General features: G+C 44.2%; 1 protein-coding gene across 1 annotated transcript in view; it reads left to right on the top strand.

Moving 5' to 3' along the window:
• LOC109851708 (neurogenic locus protein delta) overlaps window positions 1-15,331 on the top strand; it is a 42,850-nt gene that overhangs the window by 741 nt on the left and 26,778 nt on the right. The window contains exon 2 of the mRNA XM_020422040.1: window positions 4,964-5,266. Coding sequence (XP_020277629.1) covers window positions 4,964-5,266 — 303 coding nt within the window. The remainder of the gene's footprint in view (window positions 1-4,963; window positions 5,267-15,331) is intronic.

The raw sequence follows: 15,331 nt of genomic DNA, 5'->3' as shown, positions 1-15,331 counted from the left end.
TATATATATATATATATATGTGCTACACATATTTGTGGCTCACGTATAGATCGGTATTGTATCTTACACCCCGAGAAAAGGGAAGGCGTCGCAGATGCGCGCGAAAGATCGGAATAGACTTGACGTAATCGACTCGCATTTCATAATGACCCCCCATAATACATTCTCTCTCTCGGATCGTTCACTTGCGCAAGTTACGATCTATTTGCTGGAGCGCGTTTCAAACGTCGTCGACGTTTTACCTGACGCAATTAAACTTGGGTTCGCGTTCGACGATCATCTCGACACCAATGCAAGTACAAGACCTTTCTCACAACTATATGTACGCAATTCTGCTTTCTTTTGAAAATATTGTTTTCAAGGGAAATCGTGACTGAGAAAATTTTCCGCTCGTCGGTTCACAATGACAATGAGAAATGACAACTTGTTCACTTCTGTGACACACACACACCGCACTTCAAAGGTGTATTGAACCGACTGATTTTTCACACTGGTTTTCAATGAATCAGTAAAAAAATTCGTTTCGGTTTCGTGCTGGTTTCCGTGTAAAAATGAGAGACTGAAATATTGCGAGAGTTTTTTTTTTTTTTTTATGTGAACTCAGACTTTTTTGTGCATTTGACAGTTGCAATATATAGTCGGGACGGAATATCTTTTTTTTACATTGTTTCTCTTCCGGTATTTTGTGTATAACAAATTTGAGTTCTGTAAAGGATTTTGTGTGACCGATTCAAATGGCAACGAGCGGCGGGGCGCATTTCGTATGTTATACAGCCTCGTGTGTCTTGGCTGGATTTCTCGTCTGCGCACGGATTCCAAGGCGATTCTTCCTGGGAGAGATGCTCTCCCCGTTCCCCTTTATTCTTTCTCTCGCATTTCTTCTTCTCTCCACTGCGATCCTTCGCACTCGTGTGCACGACTACCTTCGCGTCTACCATCTCCCGACAATTCTTCTACTCCGATTGTTCGTTCTGAAACTTTTTTACAACAACAATTATTTACTTTAAGTTTCTTTTATTCTTTTCATTCTTTTTATCAACAATGGCAAAATGAAGCTGTGCTCTCGACACAAATATTTCTGTACTCTTTTGTCTGGGAACAGAATTGTGTGTTGAATTTATGTACTTTTTCTGTGTAAATAAAATTTATCACTTATTTATTATTTATTCTAACGTTAATTTAATTTTATTTTGATATTTTTTTTCTTAGTTTCAAAATCTTTCTACTGTAAATTTATCATCGCGATCCGCAATGTGTGGATGTCTCTCTTTGGGGGAAAATAGTTTCTTCCCTCTTCTGGAGCTTGTAACAGAGATTCCGTTTCCCTCTCGCCCCATCCAGCAAAGTAGACTGTTCCTAACGGTAGATTCGGCGTCGCACGCAACTCTAAATCTGGATGCACTCTTTTAGACGTGTCTAGCTTCGCTTTCTTCGCCTTCCTCCCTCTTCCGTCCCGATGTCGTTTCGCCAGCGATGGTTTTAAGCCGCCCTATAAACTCGTCTCTCTTACGTCTCGCACGGCCCGATCTTCGCGGAAGCTTTCGCAGAGGATCCTCGATTGGCGAGAGAACCCCGCGGTTCTTTGTTGTGCGTAGTCATCTCTTAGTGTCTGGTTTGCGTTTGTGTTCGAGATGTGCATCGGGTGACGCGATCGCGACCTCCGCGTGGAAGAAGACACCACGCCTCAGAGGGCGTCTGAAGGGTGGCGGTGAAAATCGTTTTGTGTGTGACGAAACACACCGTCGTCGTCTCGTTGTCGTCGTCGTCGGTACCATGTGTATCCGTAAATACGCGCGGCGGCCATTCTCCGCGCCGAGAATAGCTCTCCAGCGAGCCAAAAATGAGATTCCTCATCGCGAGGGCAGTGTCGAAGGTGCTTCTCGTTTTAATAGCGTTTACTTTTGCGAGACTTAAAGAGAGGAGGTGGTGGAAACTTCGAAGTTCGCATTTCACGAATGCGTCACGTCAACGTGAACAACATACTGCGTGCGAACTGAGTTCGACGAAAAAAAAAAAAAAAGAAAAAACGATGAATCCGTCCGTCGAATGCGATATGTCAAAAACCGTCTGTTTACATGCACCTGATGTCGGTAGTATCGCGCGTCGTCTCTGGTGAAGTGTGAGAACTTAACAGGATAATTCGCGCGCGACTAGAGAGACTCTGTACAAGACCCGGGTAGTGCAGTCGCATCGACCGTCCCGTTTTAAAAGCGAAGTACTGCCGCGAAGTGATCGGGCAACAAAGGCTCGTTCTTATCGCTGAGAATGCTCGTCTGACATTGAACGCGAACGTTCGTGTTTAAGAATAAAACCCGGCATCCGTCACACTCGCACCTCGGCGCTAAAACCCGGCGCGCGTTGAGAACACTCGAGGTAATTCAATCGCGCGTATTAGCGTAAACACATCGAAGGAAAAATGCCGCCACTGGAAGTGCAACGGGGCAACTGTAGCTGTATTTTTGTTATCATTTGTTAAAAAAATTTTTTTTTTTTTTTTTAAATCGCTGATTGCCGCGACTTGCGCTCGGTCGTTATTAAAAATCAATCGGTCAAGTTTTCTCATTTTCACGAATATTTTGATTTCTGTCGAAAGATCGTGTTGAATGTTATTACTTCTCGAATTTGCATCGTGTTGCAGAACAAGAACGTCATTTTGATATAATCGATTAAATAAAATTACGTGTGATAGAGGTAAACGTTTAATTAAGATCTGACTTTTATGAGACGTATAAAAACTTTGCGAGATATAATCAAACTTTTAATTCGATATTTAATTTGCGTGATGTATAATTACGTAAAAATGTTATCTGATTTAAAAACGTTCGCGTGATTTGTGTTTGCTTTACTTTTTTTTTTTTGTTTTTTTTTTGTTTTTTTTGTTTTTGACACCGGACCGCTAGTTCGTCGGTGATGTGTGCGCGCGCGATCGATTCGCGAGATACGCGATCGCGAGACGATCCGCGGGTCCGATAAAGGAAAGCTAACGCCGAGACCTCGTTCGGACCTCCGCTAAAAGACCTGCCGTTCGCTCTCGGCTATACAATATCTCGTGGGAAGCTTCGTCCGGAAGCGCGCTCGTGTGCGCGTCTCATGTACGCGTGTGCGCGCGCGCACACACACATTTACACGCAAATACACACACATATATATATATATATAGAGATCGCCGTGTCCACATCACAAGCGGTCGAGCACACTCTCGGTGTGTCGCGCGGTGACGAGGAGAGGAAAAATGAGAGGCACGTATTTGACGTCGTCGCTGTTTACCGATACGTCGACTTGATCGCGACGCGATGCCAATGAACGTATCGACACTTCGGAAAGGAATCGTTCAATTTTGACAAATGTGTGCTCTTTTCCCATTTTTTTTCCCTTCTCGTTGCTTTTCGTAAAATCGTCTCTTACGTTGCTTTTATTTATCTCATTTGATTTGTGAAATTAAATAAAACTTTTGCTACAAGTGTACGACAATTGTTCAATTAGATGATATTAACATGTTATTTGTTAGCTATGTTTGATGCGCGAAAGATACAAGATTGCGATAATTACGCGCTAATTAATCGCGACGACTTCACGGCAAAAAACGCGCTAATCGACTCTCGCCCTTTTTCGCTTTGTATCTTGAGTGTGCTGAGTTTCTACTCGGTAATTTCGCCGTTAAACAGCTCTTCGCGAGCCAACTAGAGCGTTGATGCATTTACGAGGCTTGGTCAGGCGGTTTCTTTTTGCGAGGCGTGTGGTTTGCATCTACACGGTTCAAAAAGAAAATATTCCGACGGTTTTAATAATAGCGCATCGCGGCAGTCCGTCATACAAGTGACAAAGAGAAATATAAATTCTTCATTCTTTAATCTCTCTTTTACGCGTTTCTTTGCTCAAAGTAAAAAAACAATTAAAAAACATTTAATTCAATCTTGATATAATTATTTTAGATAAATAAAGTATTCGTAAAATGTACGTCTCATATATTAGCGTTATTAAAATTAATTATCTATTTAATGAATAATTTATATTTCTTTAATTCATTCAATCTAAAATAAAATCTATATTTACGCGCGTTATTTATTAGAAAAATCGCGAAGTTTATTTGAAACTACAATTTTTGGTACAAAGAAAACGACTAAATTAGCAATCGAGTTTGCTATCAATCGACGCGGACAAAAAGCGCTGAATCGTCAAATCTGCGGTAAATATCTGCGGAAGTCTCGCGCGCGTCTCTTCGTAATTCGATTATAATGGCATAGTCGCTTATAATGTCGACAAACGGTATGTCGCGAGAGATGTGGTGCTCTCGTGCGACGAAGCGAGAGAAAACACGCGCTTTTTGCGCAACACGACTCTCGCTTCTCTCCTCCTGGGAGATGTACGTGACACGCGTCCGCAAAAACGCGCGCGCACACGTGCTGCTGCTGCTGCTGCTGCTGTGGCGGTTTCACGTCGTGGGGCACGGGACGACGTCTCCCATCTCGCGCGACAAAAGAGAGAAAGAGAGTCCCCCTTTTGATAGCGAACGTTCTTTTAAGCGACAAATTTCCAGCCGACTGCGGACCAGACTCCTCTTTATTTTATCTATTAAGATTGTATCACACGATTTCACGTGCAACTGTTTGAAAGTTTGTCACATCTTCTCCTCTCGAGTGTTTTTTTAAGAAAAATCTTTAATAAAAATTTATACGTTGCAAAATATTGTTTTGTATTTTTTGCACGAGAGAGCTGCTTTGTATTTTTAATATTGTTTCCGTAAGAGTTTTAGCGTCTTTTAATGAAGACATTTATTAGACGAGCAATCTTCGATGGTTTTCGCCTTTAATTTTTAATCTCGCATGTCTCTCGCTTTTAATTTCATATTTGTTTCTTTTTATTTTTGAAAAGTTTATGTCGCGATGAAATAACGCGGCAGTTTGTGTGTGCGTGTCTCTCTCTCTCTTTCGGAGAAGTGAAATGTGTGCGCGTGTGTTTACAGGTGAACGCCTCGGGGGTGTTCGAGCTGAGGCTAAAGTCCTTCATCAACGAGTACGGCAAGGACAGCCTGGGCAAATGCTGTTCCGGCAGCGCGTCCAGGACGGGCGAGTGCTCGGGTGTCTGCAAAACGAGGTTTCGGGTTTGCCTGAAGCAGTACCAGGTGAAGATCGACACGACGTCGCCGTGCACGTACGGCGACGTGGTGACGCCCGTTCTCGGCGAGAACGTCGTGAATCTGAGCGCGAACGTCGCGTTGCCGAGCTTCACCAACCCTATTAGATTCCCGTTCGACTTCACGTGGCCGGTAAGTTTTAGCTGTTGTTGTACATTTTTATCAAATTGACAAATTTGTCGATAATTGCCGAGAACATTTTTTTTATCAAACAATTATATACCGTATCATACGAAGAAGGTATTTGTGTATAAATTGGGATATTTTCATTGAAGCTATAAAATTGATTTTGGAATTTATTTATATGTCAAATTTATCCTAATAAAAATCCTGATATAAATTAAAAAACTAATATATTATATTAATCTTTTGCATACAGACGTGAATTTTTCTAAATATAAATTAAAATTTATAATATAATTTAAAATGTTATCAAGTAAAAGCATGAAAACTTCTTATGGTTGACGTTTGACAAGCAATCTTTGCATAAACGAAACATCGCATGCTCTCGTTATATATGTTTAAGAATATAGGAATCGCCTCGTTCTAAGGGCTATATCACATTGTCGCGTTACGCGCGATGATAATTTATAAACTTTAAGAAATATAACGCGTCGATAAACGACGTCCAGAAACGTATATCTCATGCTCGCACGTAGAAGAACGTGCTTAGATTTTTTTGCCAGAGTCTCGGGAATTAACATAAACATTTCAATGTGGGAAGTATACTAAGTTCCCGTATTCTTACTGACCTTCTCGTTGGAAGTTTAAAAAAAAAAACTAAGAAAAATTGTGTATGTCGTATAACGTTGTTATCTTTTTCTCATGCCGACTTGTGAAAGCCATATTAGCGTTATGTAATTAAAGGACGAGAGAGACAGCATTGAAGGTTACCTTGAATTACAATAAATAACATTCCAATGTAGACAAGTACACTCGTATTATGTAATGTCGCCGGAAAAATTTATATAAACCGAGTGAGTGTAAATTTCTATCTCCGGAAAACTTGAGATGTAAAAAAAAAAAAAACAAACGAGTAAAGACATTCACGCGAACACTCATTTTGCGGAAAACTTCCTTCGTAACAAATCACGATAATGTTAATATGTACACGAGTCTCTAACGAATATATACATAAGTCGTGTGTGTTTTCCAGCAAACGGCGGAACCGGCGAGATAAGAAACATGCGGGATTCGCGTGTCGAATTAGCGCGACGGACAAAGTTAGAAGTTTCTTTCGTAATGTTTCGCGATGGCTAATCTCGTCGCGGAAAAAACGCGCTCGCGTTCGGCATAATCAATCGTGTTAATTTAGCACGGAAGTCGCTCCGAGAGATTGAAAAATCCCCCGCTTGGTGTTTATGTAGCCTCTGAAGGTCGTGAATCGCGGAGATTGCGTTACGATACGATTTGTATCTCGATGTGTGGGCCGCGTGAAAAATACGAGAAGTGTCCGGTGCGTGCATATCGAGTTTTTACATTTTTCTTGAAGAGAGATAAATTTTTATTGTTTGTTTTTTATGCAATAGTTTTTTTTACTTCGATTCGTGCGCTGCGAATTCTTATGGTACATAATTCTCTCTATGTCAGCGAATAAAAAGTTTTTTCGGTGTACGAATCGGTGTCGTTGCCGGTTCCAAATATGCCGACACGCGAGGTGATTACACTTTGCTCGACCCGGCCGGTCACCCCGACGTTACAACGCGGCGATGCATGCGAGAAATGCATCGTGCACACTTTACGTACTACAATACTTTGAGGAAGACGTTGCACGCGTTGCCGGTCGCGTTGCATTTGCAACAGGTCGGTGGCGGCGGCGGCAGCGGCAGCGGCGGCCGTTCGCTCGCTCGCTTGCTTGCTTGCTTGCTCAACTTTGATTTCTGTCTCGCTCGACGCACGCAATTAACGAAAAAGGGCGGCGGTAGGTGTTATTCGCTCTTTCTCTCCGTGTTTGTCTCTCGCGTGCGCGTAACATGCATGCTCGCATGCCGGACTAAACGCGCAAGAGATCGACGCACTCTCTCTCGCATCTGCTTTTTCCCTTCCTACTTTCGCGCACGCGTTGCAACAAGATCGCGTACAGACAGGTTGATTGTGTTAAGAAAACGAGAGAGAGAAAAAAAGAAACAAGAGAGAGAGAAAGAGCATGTGCAGGGGTGCGTTTGCGTGGCACGCACGACGCGTGCTGCCGGCGTCGTCGTTGCACGCGTGCGTCCGTGCGTGCGTGCGTGCGTGCGTGCATGCGTGCGTGTGCATTGCAGCCGTCGAAAGAGAAAGAACGAAAGAGCGAGAGAGAAAGAGAGAGTCGGATGGCAGATGCCTCGGAGAAACAGAGAAAAAAAAGGGAAAGAGAGCAGTAAGAGAGAGTAAAGCACTTGTGTCTTTCCCTCCTGCTGTTGTTGATGCTGCTTGCTAGTAATGATTCGGTTCCCATTGGCGCCGAAATCCACAATTACGGTGGTATTGTAATTTAATGCACCGATCGATGCAAGAGATTTGAACGAGAAGGAGAAATCATTATCTCGATATCTTCAAGATCGAAGTACACGTACGCAAGATATATGTATATGTTATATAAATGTTTTCAAGGTTGTGACGTGATTTAAATGATTCGTTAAGTATTTAAATGAACATATATAAATATTTAAATGAATATATAAACCAAGTGTAAATATAACATATGTAGAAAAAATAATACAAGGACTAAGTGGAAACGTGATAAGAAAAAAGAGATAAATAATTACCGCATAACTTTTATCAAAACAGTTTGTTAATAAAGAATTGAAAAGTTTTTTTCTAATATTATTAAAACAGATTTTTTTTAAATAAACCTACCTGCAATGATAAGTAAATTGATAAGTAAATAATTGGTTGAATAAGTCGTTAAGTAATTTAGATCACTTCTTTCTATACTTCTGTTTGTGTGTGTGCGTGTGTGTCGTGCAACAGAAATACAGAGATTCTAAAGAGCCGCTAAATGTGTTGGGAAACAAGTGTGTCAAGCAAAGAAAGAAAAATTGGCTTCGGTTCGCGGCTGTGTAATGAGAAGCCGGGCCATTGTGCCGAAGCTAAGTAATAACACGCCAATATGGCCAGGCATCTTTGGGCGCGCGTCAATCCTCTCATGATGTGGTGCTCGAGCGCATTTCTGACTATAGTTCTCTATGAGATTGCCGCTGTGCTCTGCGAGGCTGCCGCCTCCGGCAGCAGATGGCCGGGGCCTTTTGCGCCTCTCCACACACTTCCCACGTGTATAACTCTCTCTCTCTTTCTCTTCTCATCTCTTTCGTCTTTCTCGCTCTTCGTCGATTTCTCGCGAACGGAGTTAAATTTACTAACCCATATGGCACCCCTCGCGCGCCTCTAACGAGCGCTTGTCTGTCTCCTTCTTTCTCTCTCTGTTTCTTATATTTGTTTATTCATACACTTCTGCATTTTTTTCTTTGCTTCCACGCTTTCTTCTTTCTTTCTCTCTCTCTCTCTCTGACAAGACAATGCCGCGTAAATTTGCACGTCTTGTAGCATTAGTTTTTTTTCTTTCAGAATATATTTTATATAATTGATACAAAGATTTTTTACAATATGGTTTTTCCGTACTCATAATTTATCGAATTATTCGCGCACTCGAGACAAATCATTAAAGGCGAGATAAATTCACGTTCTCTCTCTCTCTTGCTCTTTCTTTTTTCTCTCTCTTTCTCGTCCGCACTCAGATAATACCGGCACGTGCGTTCCTCGATATTTTACCATCGGTGATTCGAACCCGCACAGCCCGCGGCTGATAGGGATTATCATCGCACAAGGCGCACCGATGTCGAAATTATCCCGGAGAGTGGGTATATACATGCCCCGATACTCTATCCTGACGGCTTTGATGTAGCATCAAATGTGGTCGGTAACCCCTTCCTCCTCGCGCACGAGTTCTCGGAAGACGAGACCGATACCGTTCCCGCGCAAAGAGCTTCCGACGATGATTTCTGACCGATTTCTGGCCGACACACACACACACACACACACACACACACGGTTCCGGATATCGCCGACTCGCTTCGCTAAGTCGGCGAAATAGTTCGAAACCGACGTAAGCCGCAATCGCTATTTAGAGTGGCCGATTATTTTCGTAGCTTCACACACAAAGCGCGTGCGCGCGAAAGAGAGTAGCTTCAGCTACATTTCGAAAGATCTCAATTCGAGACGTAACAAAGAATACGGTGAAAGAAAAACCGCGCGATCGTCGAAATTTGCACGATTTTGCGCGATCGAATTATTTATGGAAGTTATCAGAGAGAGATAATTAGCGCGCACACACGCATCTCTATATATCTCTGACTGCTTCAAAAGGGAGAAGGAGAAGGGAGTATTAATTAATACCCCATCTTCGCTTTTCTTCAAGTTCACCGCGCGCGTCCGTAATTAAAAATAAATTGCAAGACCGACTTGTTAACGTGTCGCGTGTTTCACGCACGCCGTAAACAATTTTACGGCGCGATGTGCAATGAACGACGGACGAAAAAAAAAAAAAAGTGAATTAACTTGTTGGTGCCGCGGCTGATTGCTGCAGTCCGGTCCGCAATTAGCAAAATAACTCGCGACTCACTCGCGAGCCGTCATGCGAGCATTAGACGAGAAACCGATAAAATAGCCACTGTAAATATCCAGTTACAGGCAACGCGCGCGTAAATCACTTCCGTGAAGCACTGAGGATTAACGTCCTCTCCATCATTCCGGTTGGACAAGTTCATTTACAAGTTTCCGCATAAATTAGCGACCGAAACAAAAATTTAACAACAATTCGACGGTTGTTGAGAAGTCAATCAAATCACTCGTTGAAACAGTCAACACACGCGACATTCATTTGTCTTTTAATTATTTCAATAAGAAAATATATTCGAGTTGTTTTATTTGCTTTTTTTATTTATTTTTTAATTTTAATTTAACTATTTTACTTAACACGTTTTTCTCGAACACAAAATGTTCCGGACAGTCGGGAAATTGAGGAAATTTTTTTTTTTTCCAAGTAGAGACGCTGTTGTTCGAAGAAGTGTGCGAAAAATAAATCCCCGCTAATGAGTGAGTTTACCTCGACCTAGGGGATCGCGGGTTACTTCGCGCTGGACTATGTACGTCATTCGTGCGTTTCGATACGGTAACCTTCGCAGACAATCTGCAATCTCTTATGCGTGCGTGCGTTCTCGTGCCGCGGTGTCTTATGCGCGCGCCTTAATTGGCTTACGTTCGTGTACACGAGCCGTCTTATTAAAAACAGCACGAGGCGACCCGCGACAGTGCGGCTACTGTGCTCGAACGTGTTGCGCGCACACGCGCGTTCCTCTCCGCGAGCAATCACGGCGTGTTTGTTGCGCGATTTTCCATGCGCGCGCGGGCGAGAGCACGCGCCTCATTCTTTTCCCCGCTGTTGTCATGTCGCCTGGAAATTACACGCAGTCGTGCCATTCTATTTTTAGCGGATCATGTGCAACTTCCTTCCGCGGTAATATCGTGCGCGTTATCGCGCTCACAATGTATCGGCGGGGATGTATGCTGCAAGCACGGAATGGAATGTGCAATGAAAATCGGATCGCAATGCTCGGTTTACTTACGTGTTTGTTTACTTATTAGATGCGCAAAGATTGTTTTTTTCATGCGGAGTTTAACAAATTTATTTTACAGAATCAAGGAAGTTTTTTTAAAAATCAGACACTTATTATAAATTTATCTCTAGATATGTCCAAAGCGCATGTCAATGCCCCAATTTTGTTTCGATCAATAAAAAAATATTTTGTAACCCTCTGATCTCGCTTCGAACAAAAAGCGTTTGCGAGTAAAATTTATTAATTTTACTTAATAAAGTACCAACGCATTGATATCAATCAAGCTTTATAAGGAATGCAGTATCGTCCGTAAACATCTTCGAGTGCGTTTTCGTGGAACGCGATTGCGAGACCAGCACTCGTGGAGAAACGGACAGAAGGAGGAGGAGGGCGAGGGGGGAGGGAGGCCCGCGAAAGCGATGGGAATGGCACGGGGAAGGAAAGGTGGGGCCCCCCCAAGATCGAGCGAAGGAACCGTGGGTCCCACGGCCGAAAAGGCTGCGTGATTCGCGTCCCAGACGAAGGCACGAGCGGCTCGAATGAACTAACGAAGGCGGTGGCGGCGGCGGCGGCGGCGGCGGCGCATCGCGACGACAACGTGCAGCTTTTTCGACACACGATATTGCGAAGCGTTTAGCATAAATTACACGGACGGGACGGGCGCGACGACGACAACGACGGTGACGCTCGGTTCCCGAAACTCTCGGGTGCGTATTTTTAGGTTTGCCGTGCGCGCGCGAACAACATTTGCGACGCTCGCACGCGATCGACCTCTTTCCTTATGTCGGCCCGATTCTTAGGCCGCTCGTTCCTGTGTATATGCCTTCCTTCCTGTCTCTCTCTCTTCCTCTTCGCTTGCTCGTTGCGTGTCGTAGAGCACAAACTGCAACTGCGGGACTTGGAATCTATTAGGCGTTCGATTGAGTTTTATTTCTCCGACTCTCGGAGTTGTTTCTCAATTGCTAATAAACTCGTTTTGATTTTTTCAAGATGTCAATTTTTATCCCATTCGTTTACGAAAGAGATTATGGGACGTATCTCATAGAATGTTAATTGTAATTTATATATGTATATATATATATATATATACAAGTACTTTATTTCGTTCATTATTTATTCATATTATAAAACACAATGTTCTTTTTTCACACACGGTTGAAAGAGTGAACGCACGTATTTCTCTGCATAGAGAGGCGACTTGCGCCGTTCATAACGGTAAACCGGGAAGTTCCCTTTCGCCACGACGCGAATCGAGTTCGACCACGAATTTATTCCGCGAGAGTGTAAACGTAAACGAGTCTTGAGTAACGGCAAAACGCGTCATTTCCCGATGGGCTTCGCTTCCGGTTTCTCTTCCACCACAGAATCCCGCAGATTCTTGTTGTTAGACGACGTTGTTCGCGGCGTTGTTGTTTACACGGAAAACTCCTCTCTCTCCCAGGTACGGAGCTTGTGTTTCCTGTCGTTCTTTCCTGTCGCGCGCGTCTCCTCCCGGAATAATGAAAAAAAAAGGCTGCGATTTAAGCACGGGAATCGCGCGATAATAGCGAAAATAGGTTGTTGTCCCAAGGCTACTCGCTGCTCCGGTTTCCGTGCGCGCGAGATGGGTGCGTTAGTTAATTATTTCCGTGGCTCTCGGCGCCTCTTCATTCAGATCGAAAATACAAACGAAAAGTAATTAATTGCCATCTTTGTGATACTATTTTTAAACTTTATTTCGACGTAAAAAATTTATTTGCGATACATTTTAATTAACTTTAAATTTTCTAATATTTTTAATACCGAATTTTGTTTCGCGAAGTAAAAAATATTTTGTGACGAAAGAATTCTTTTAAATTCAATTTAGTCTTCGTGCTGTGTGTGTGTGTGTCACGACGCCGGCTGTTTCAACCCCTCGCCACGGTAAAAATATGGCATGTGAGAGCGCGCGTATATATATTTGCCTCACCCTCTATTCGGGACCCTCGTCACGTGGTCATCAAGCAGGTACGCATCAGCTGATGTATGCGCGCGGGCGAATCTTATTGACTGACTGACTGACTGACTAACTGACTGAGTGACTGACTGACTATAACTCGTCCCTTGGGCGATACACTGTCACTCGACGCAAATGATAGACCAGGATGTCATTATCGATCGCCTCGCGCGTTGCAAATCCCGGGCTTTTTTCTTTTCACATGAAGAGTGCAATTTTTTTTTTTTTGTTTTTTTTTGTTTTGGTATATCGCGCGACTACAACGTTACGTAACAATTTTTTAGTTCTCTTGCGAGAACTCACTGTTGCACTGTAATTTTTGTAAAATAACAACGTGCTTGATACGTTCGCATGTTGAATGATGGTTTCCGAATGTGTAACGATAAAACTCGTAATCGGTCAACAATTGAGAGTCGAAAGTTATGAGAACGGGTCGATCCGATCGAAGCGTGCGTTTAATAAAACAGGCCGCATCGCTTCACATTAAGAATGGCCCGTGAAAGCGTGACTTTTGTTCGCATTTTACTGCAAACGAGAAATAGAATAGAATCAGGAATTTGTGTGTTCGCGCGGTACGAACTCGCGAATGTATTCAACGAAAATACAATTCACTTGCGCGCTTTTGGCCAAAAGCCAAAAGCGAGAAATATTTTCTTTGTCGAAGTAATAAAATTTTTCTATGTGTTTCTTCGCTCTTCTCGAGTTTCGGACGTTCGAGCAAATACAAATCGACGTCGCTGCAAATTGACGCGCGACTGTCGCAATATCCGTGTGTGTCCTCTCTCCGTGCGCCGACTCCCGTCTATTTTTACGCATTCTCATTCCTGGAGGTGATCCGCCGGCGCATAGCGACGGTTGAGCGCGGCTCCCGAGGAGAGATTAGGTAACGCGCGTTTCCTGCGGCGGCAAGTGAAATTTTCGCGGCTGGCTTTTCGAAGGAGGAAGAGGAAACCGGCGGATAACGAGCGACGACGGCGGCGGCGGCGGCAGCGGCGACGACGACGACGACGACGACGACACCCTACCGTCGCCGGCGCGCGATGCAGCACATTTACATGCGACCGTATTCGCTCGCTTCCTCTTTTCTCCCCGCGCGACCGTTTTCCGCGATGATTAATACTCGCGTATATACGCGCTCCCGAGATTGCAGTTCTCGTCCTGTTGTACGTGAAGAAACGTGAGTTTAAATGGAGGAAGAAAGAGAGAGAAAGAGAAAAAGACAGAGAGAAAAGAGAGAATGAAAGGAGGAAGAAAGAGAAGGAGAGAAAAAGAGAGAGAGAGAGAGAGAAATCGAAAGAGGAGCACACACAGGGGCCCGAGAAGAGGAGCGACGAGCGACGGAGGCCCGGGCTGGCGGAGGAGCGAAGAAGGGAAGAGAGAGGCGAGAGAAGGTGGAGGTATGCTGCGCAGCCGTGGGAACCGACTGCCGAGCCAACCTCCTCCTCTCGTCCTCTTCGCTCTATCGCTGGCCGCGCCTGCCGTCTCTCGCTCTATCATACACGGTCTCTCTTTTCTTTCTTTTTCGCTCGCTCGCTCGCTCGCTCGCTCGCTTGCTCGCTCACTCTCGTCATCCGGCATCGAGGACCTCTCCGATTCTTCTTCTTTCTTCGTCATCCGCGTGGAAGAGAATCTCCAAGACGAGCGGCGAACGCGTTTTCCCTTTTTCCTTCTCGGAGATTCCCCCCCGCACGATCGTCTATCGTCCTGCGGATTTCACCTCTTCCTCCTTCTCCTCTCTCTTCTCGTTTTCTTCTTCCGCGATCCCGTCGTCGTCGGCAATCGCCGCCACACAGACGCGCACGCACACACGAACAAGCGCATTGTTCCCGCAAAGAACCGCGCCTTTTTTTCGAGCGCGATTCCTCGCCGATTTCATTCCGATCCCCCGTAATAAATTAGCGGACGATCACGGTGGCATTTGTCCTCTCTCAACGATTTATTTCCTGCTTCTCCTACTTCGACGCTTCGTTCCTGATTTGTTGTTTGCCTCGTCCCGGCCGAACGATTCTCGTCTCTTTTTCTCTCTCTTTCTCTCTCTCTCTCTCCACCCTCCTACCTTTCTCCTTTTTTTCGGAAGGTGAACTCCGCGTGTTTGAACCACCGAGAGACGTGTCCTTGCCGCGAGAGAAAAAGGCAGTGTAGCCCTGTGTGTTCTCTCGTCTCGCTTCCGTCTACGCCTACTATGTTCTACCCTTTTGCTTGTTCTTTTTTTTTTTTTCTTCTCTTTTCTCGTGTTTGAGGCCCACCGAACCGGTCGTCTCGGACGCATCTCACGCACATTCGGTACAAAAGATTCACTGCAACTCCAACATTGCTGTCTCTCTTGTTTCTCTCCTCTCTCTTTCTTCGCTCGTTTCTTTTAGCGGAGACAAATTGTTCCCGCGTCCTTCAACCCTTTCGCGGCGAAGGGCGAGCTCGTACCTGTACTTACGCGCGTTATATACCGTTGGGCTAATTTCACCTTGCAAATTGTACGCACACACTCGGTATATTCAATAATGCAGGCGCAATGCAATTATTTTCGCAGAAAATTGAAATGATTGCTTCCTAATAGGAACGTCGATCAATTAAATTTTAAATCCCATAAATTTTCTCATTTCTCTTCAATTTGGTGGATTATGTTTTTTTATA

Source organism: Pseudomyrmex gracilis, unplaced genomic scaffold (assembly GCF_002006095.1).
Source record: "Pseudomyrmex gracilis isolate BER0280 unplaced genomic scaffold, ASM200609v1 scaffold_19, whole genome shotgun sequence".
Taxonomy (NCBI): domain Eukaryota; kingdom Metazoa; phylum Arthropoda; class Insecta; order Hymenoptera; family Formicidae; genus Pseudomyrmex; species Pseudomyrmex gracilis.
Note: the sequence above shows the minus strand (reverse complement) of the source record. Positions and strands in the feature narration are given on the sequence as shown.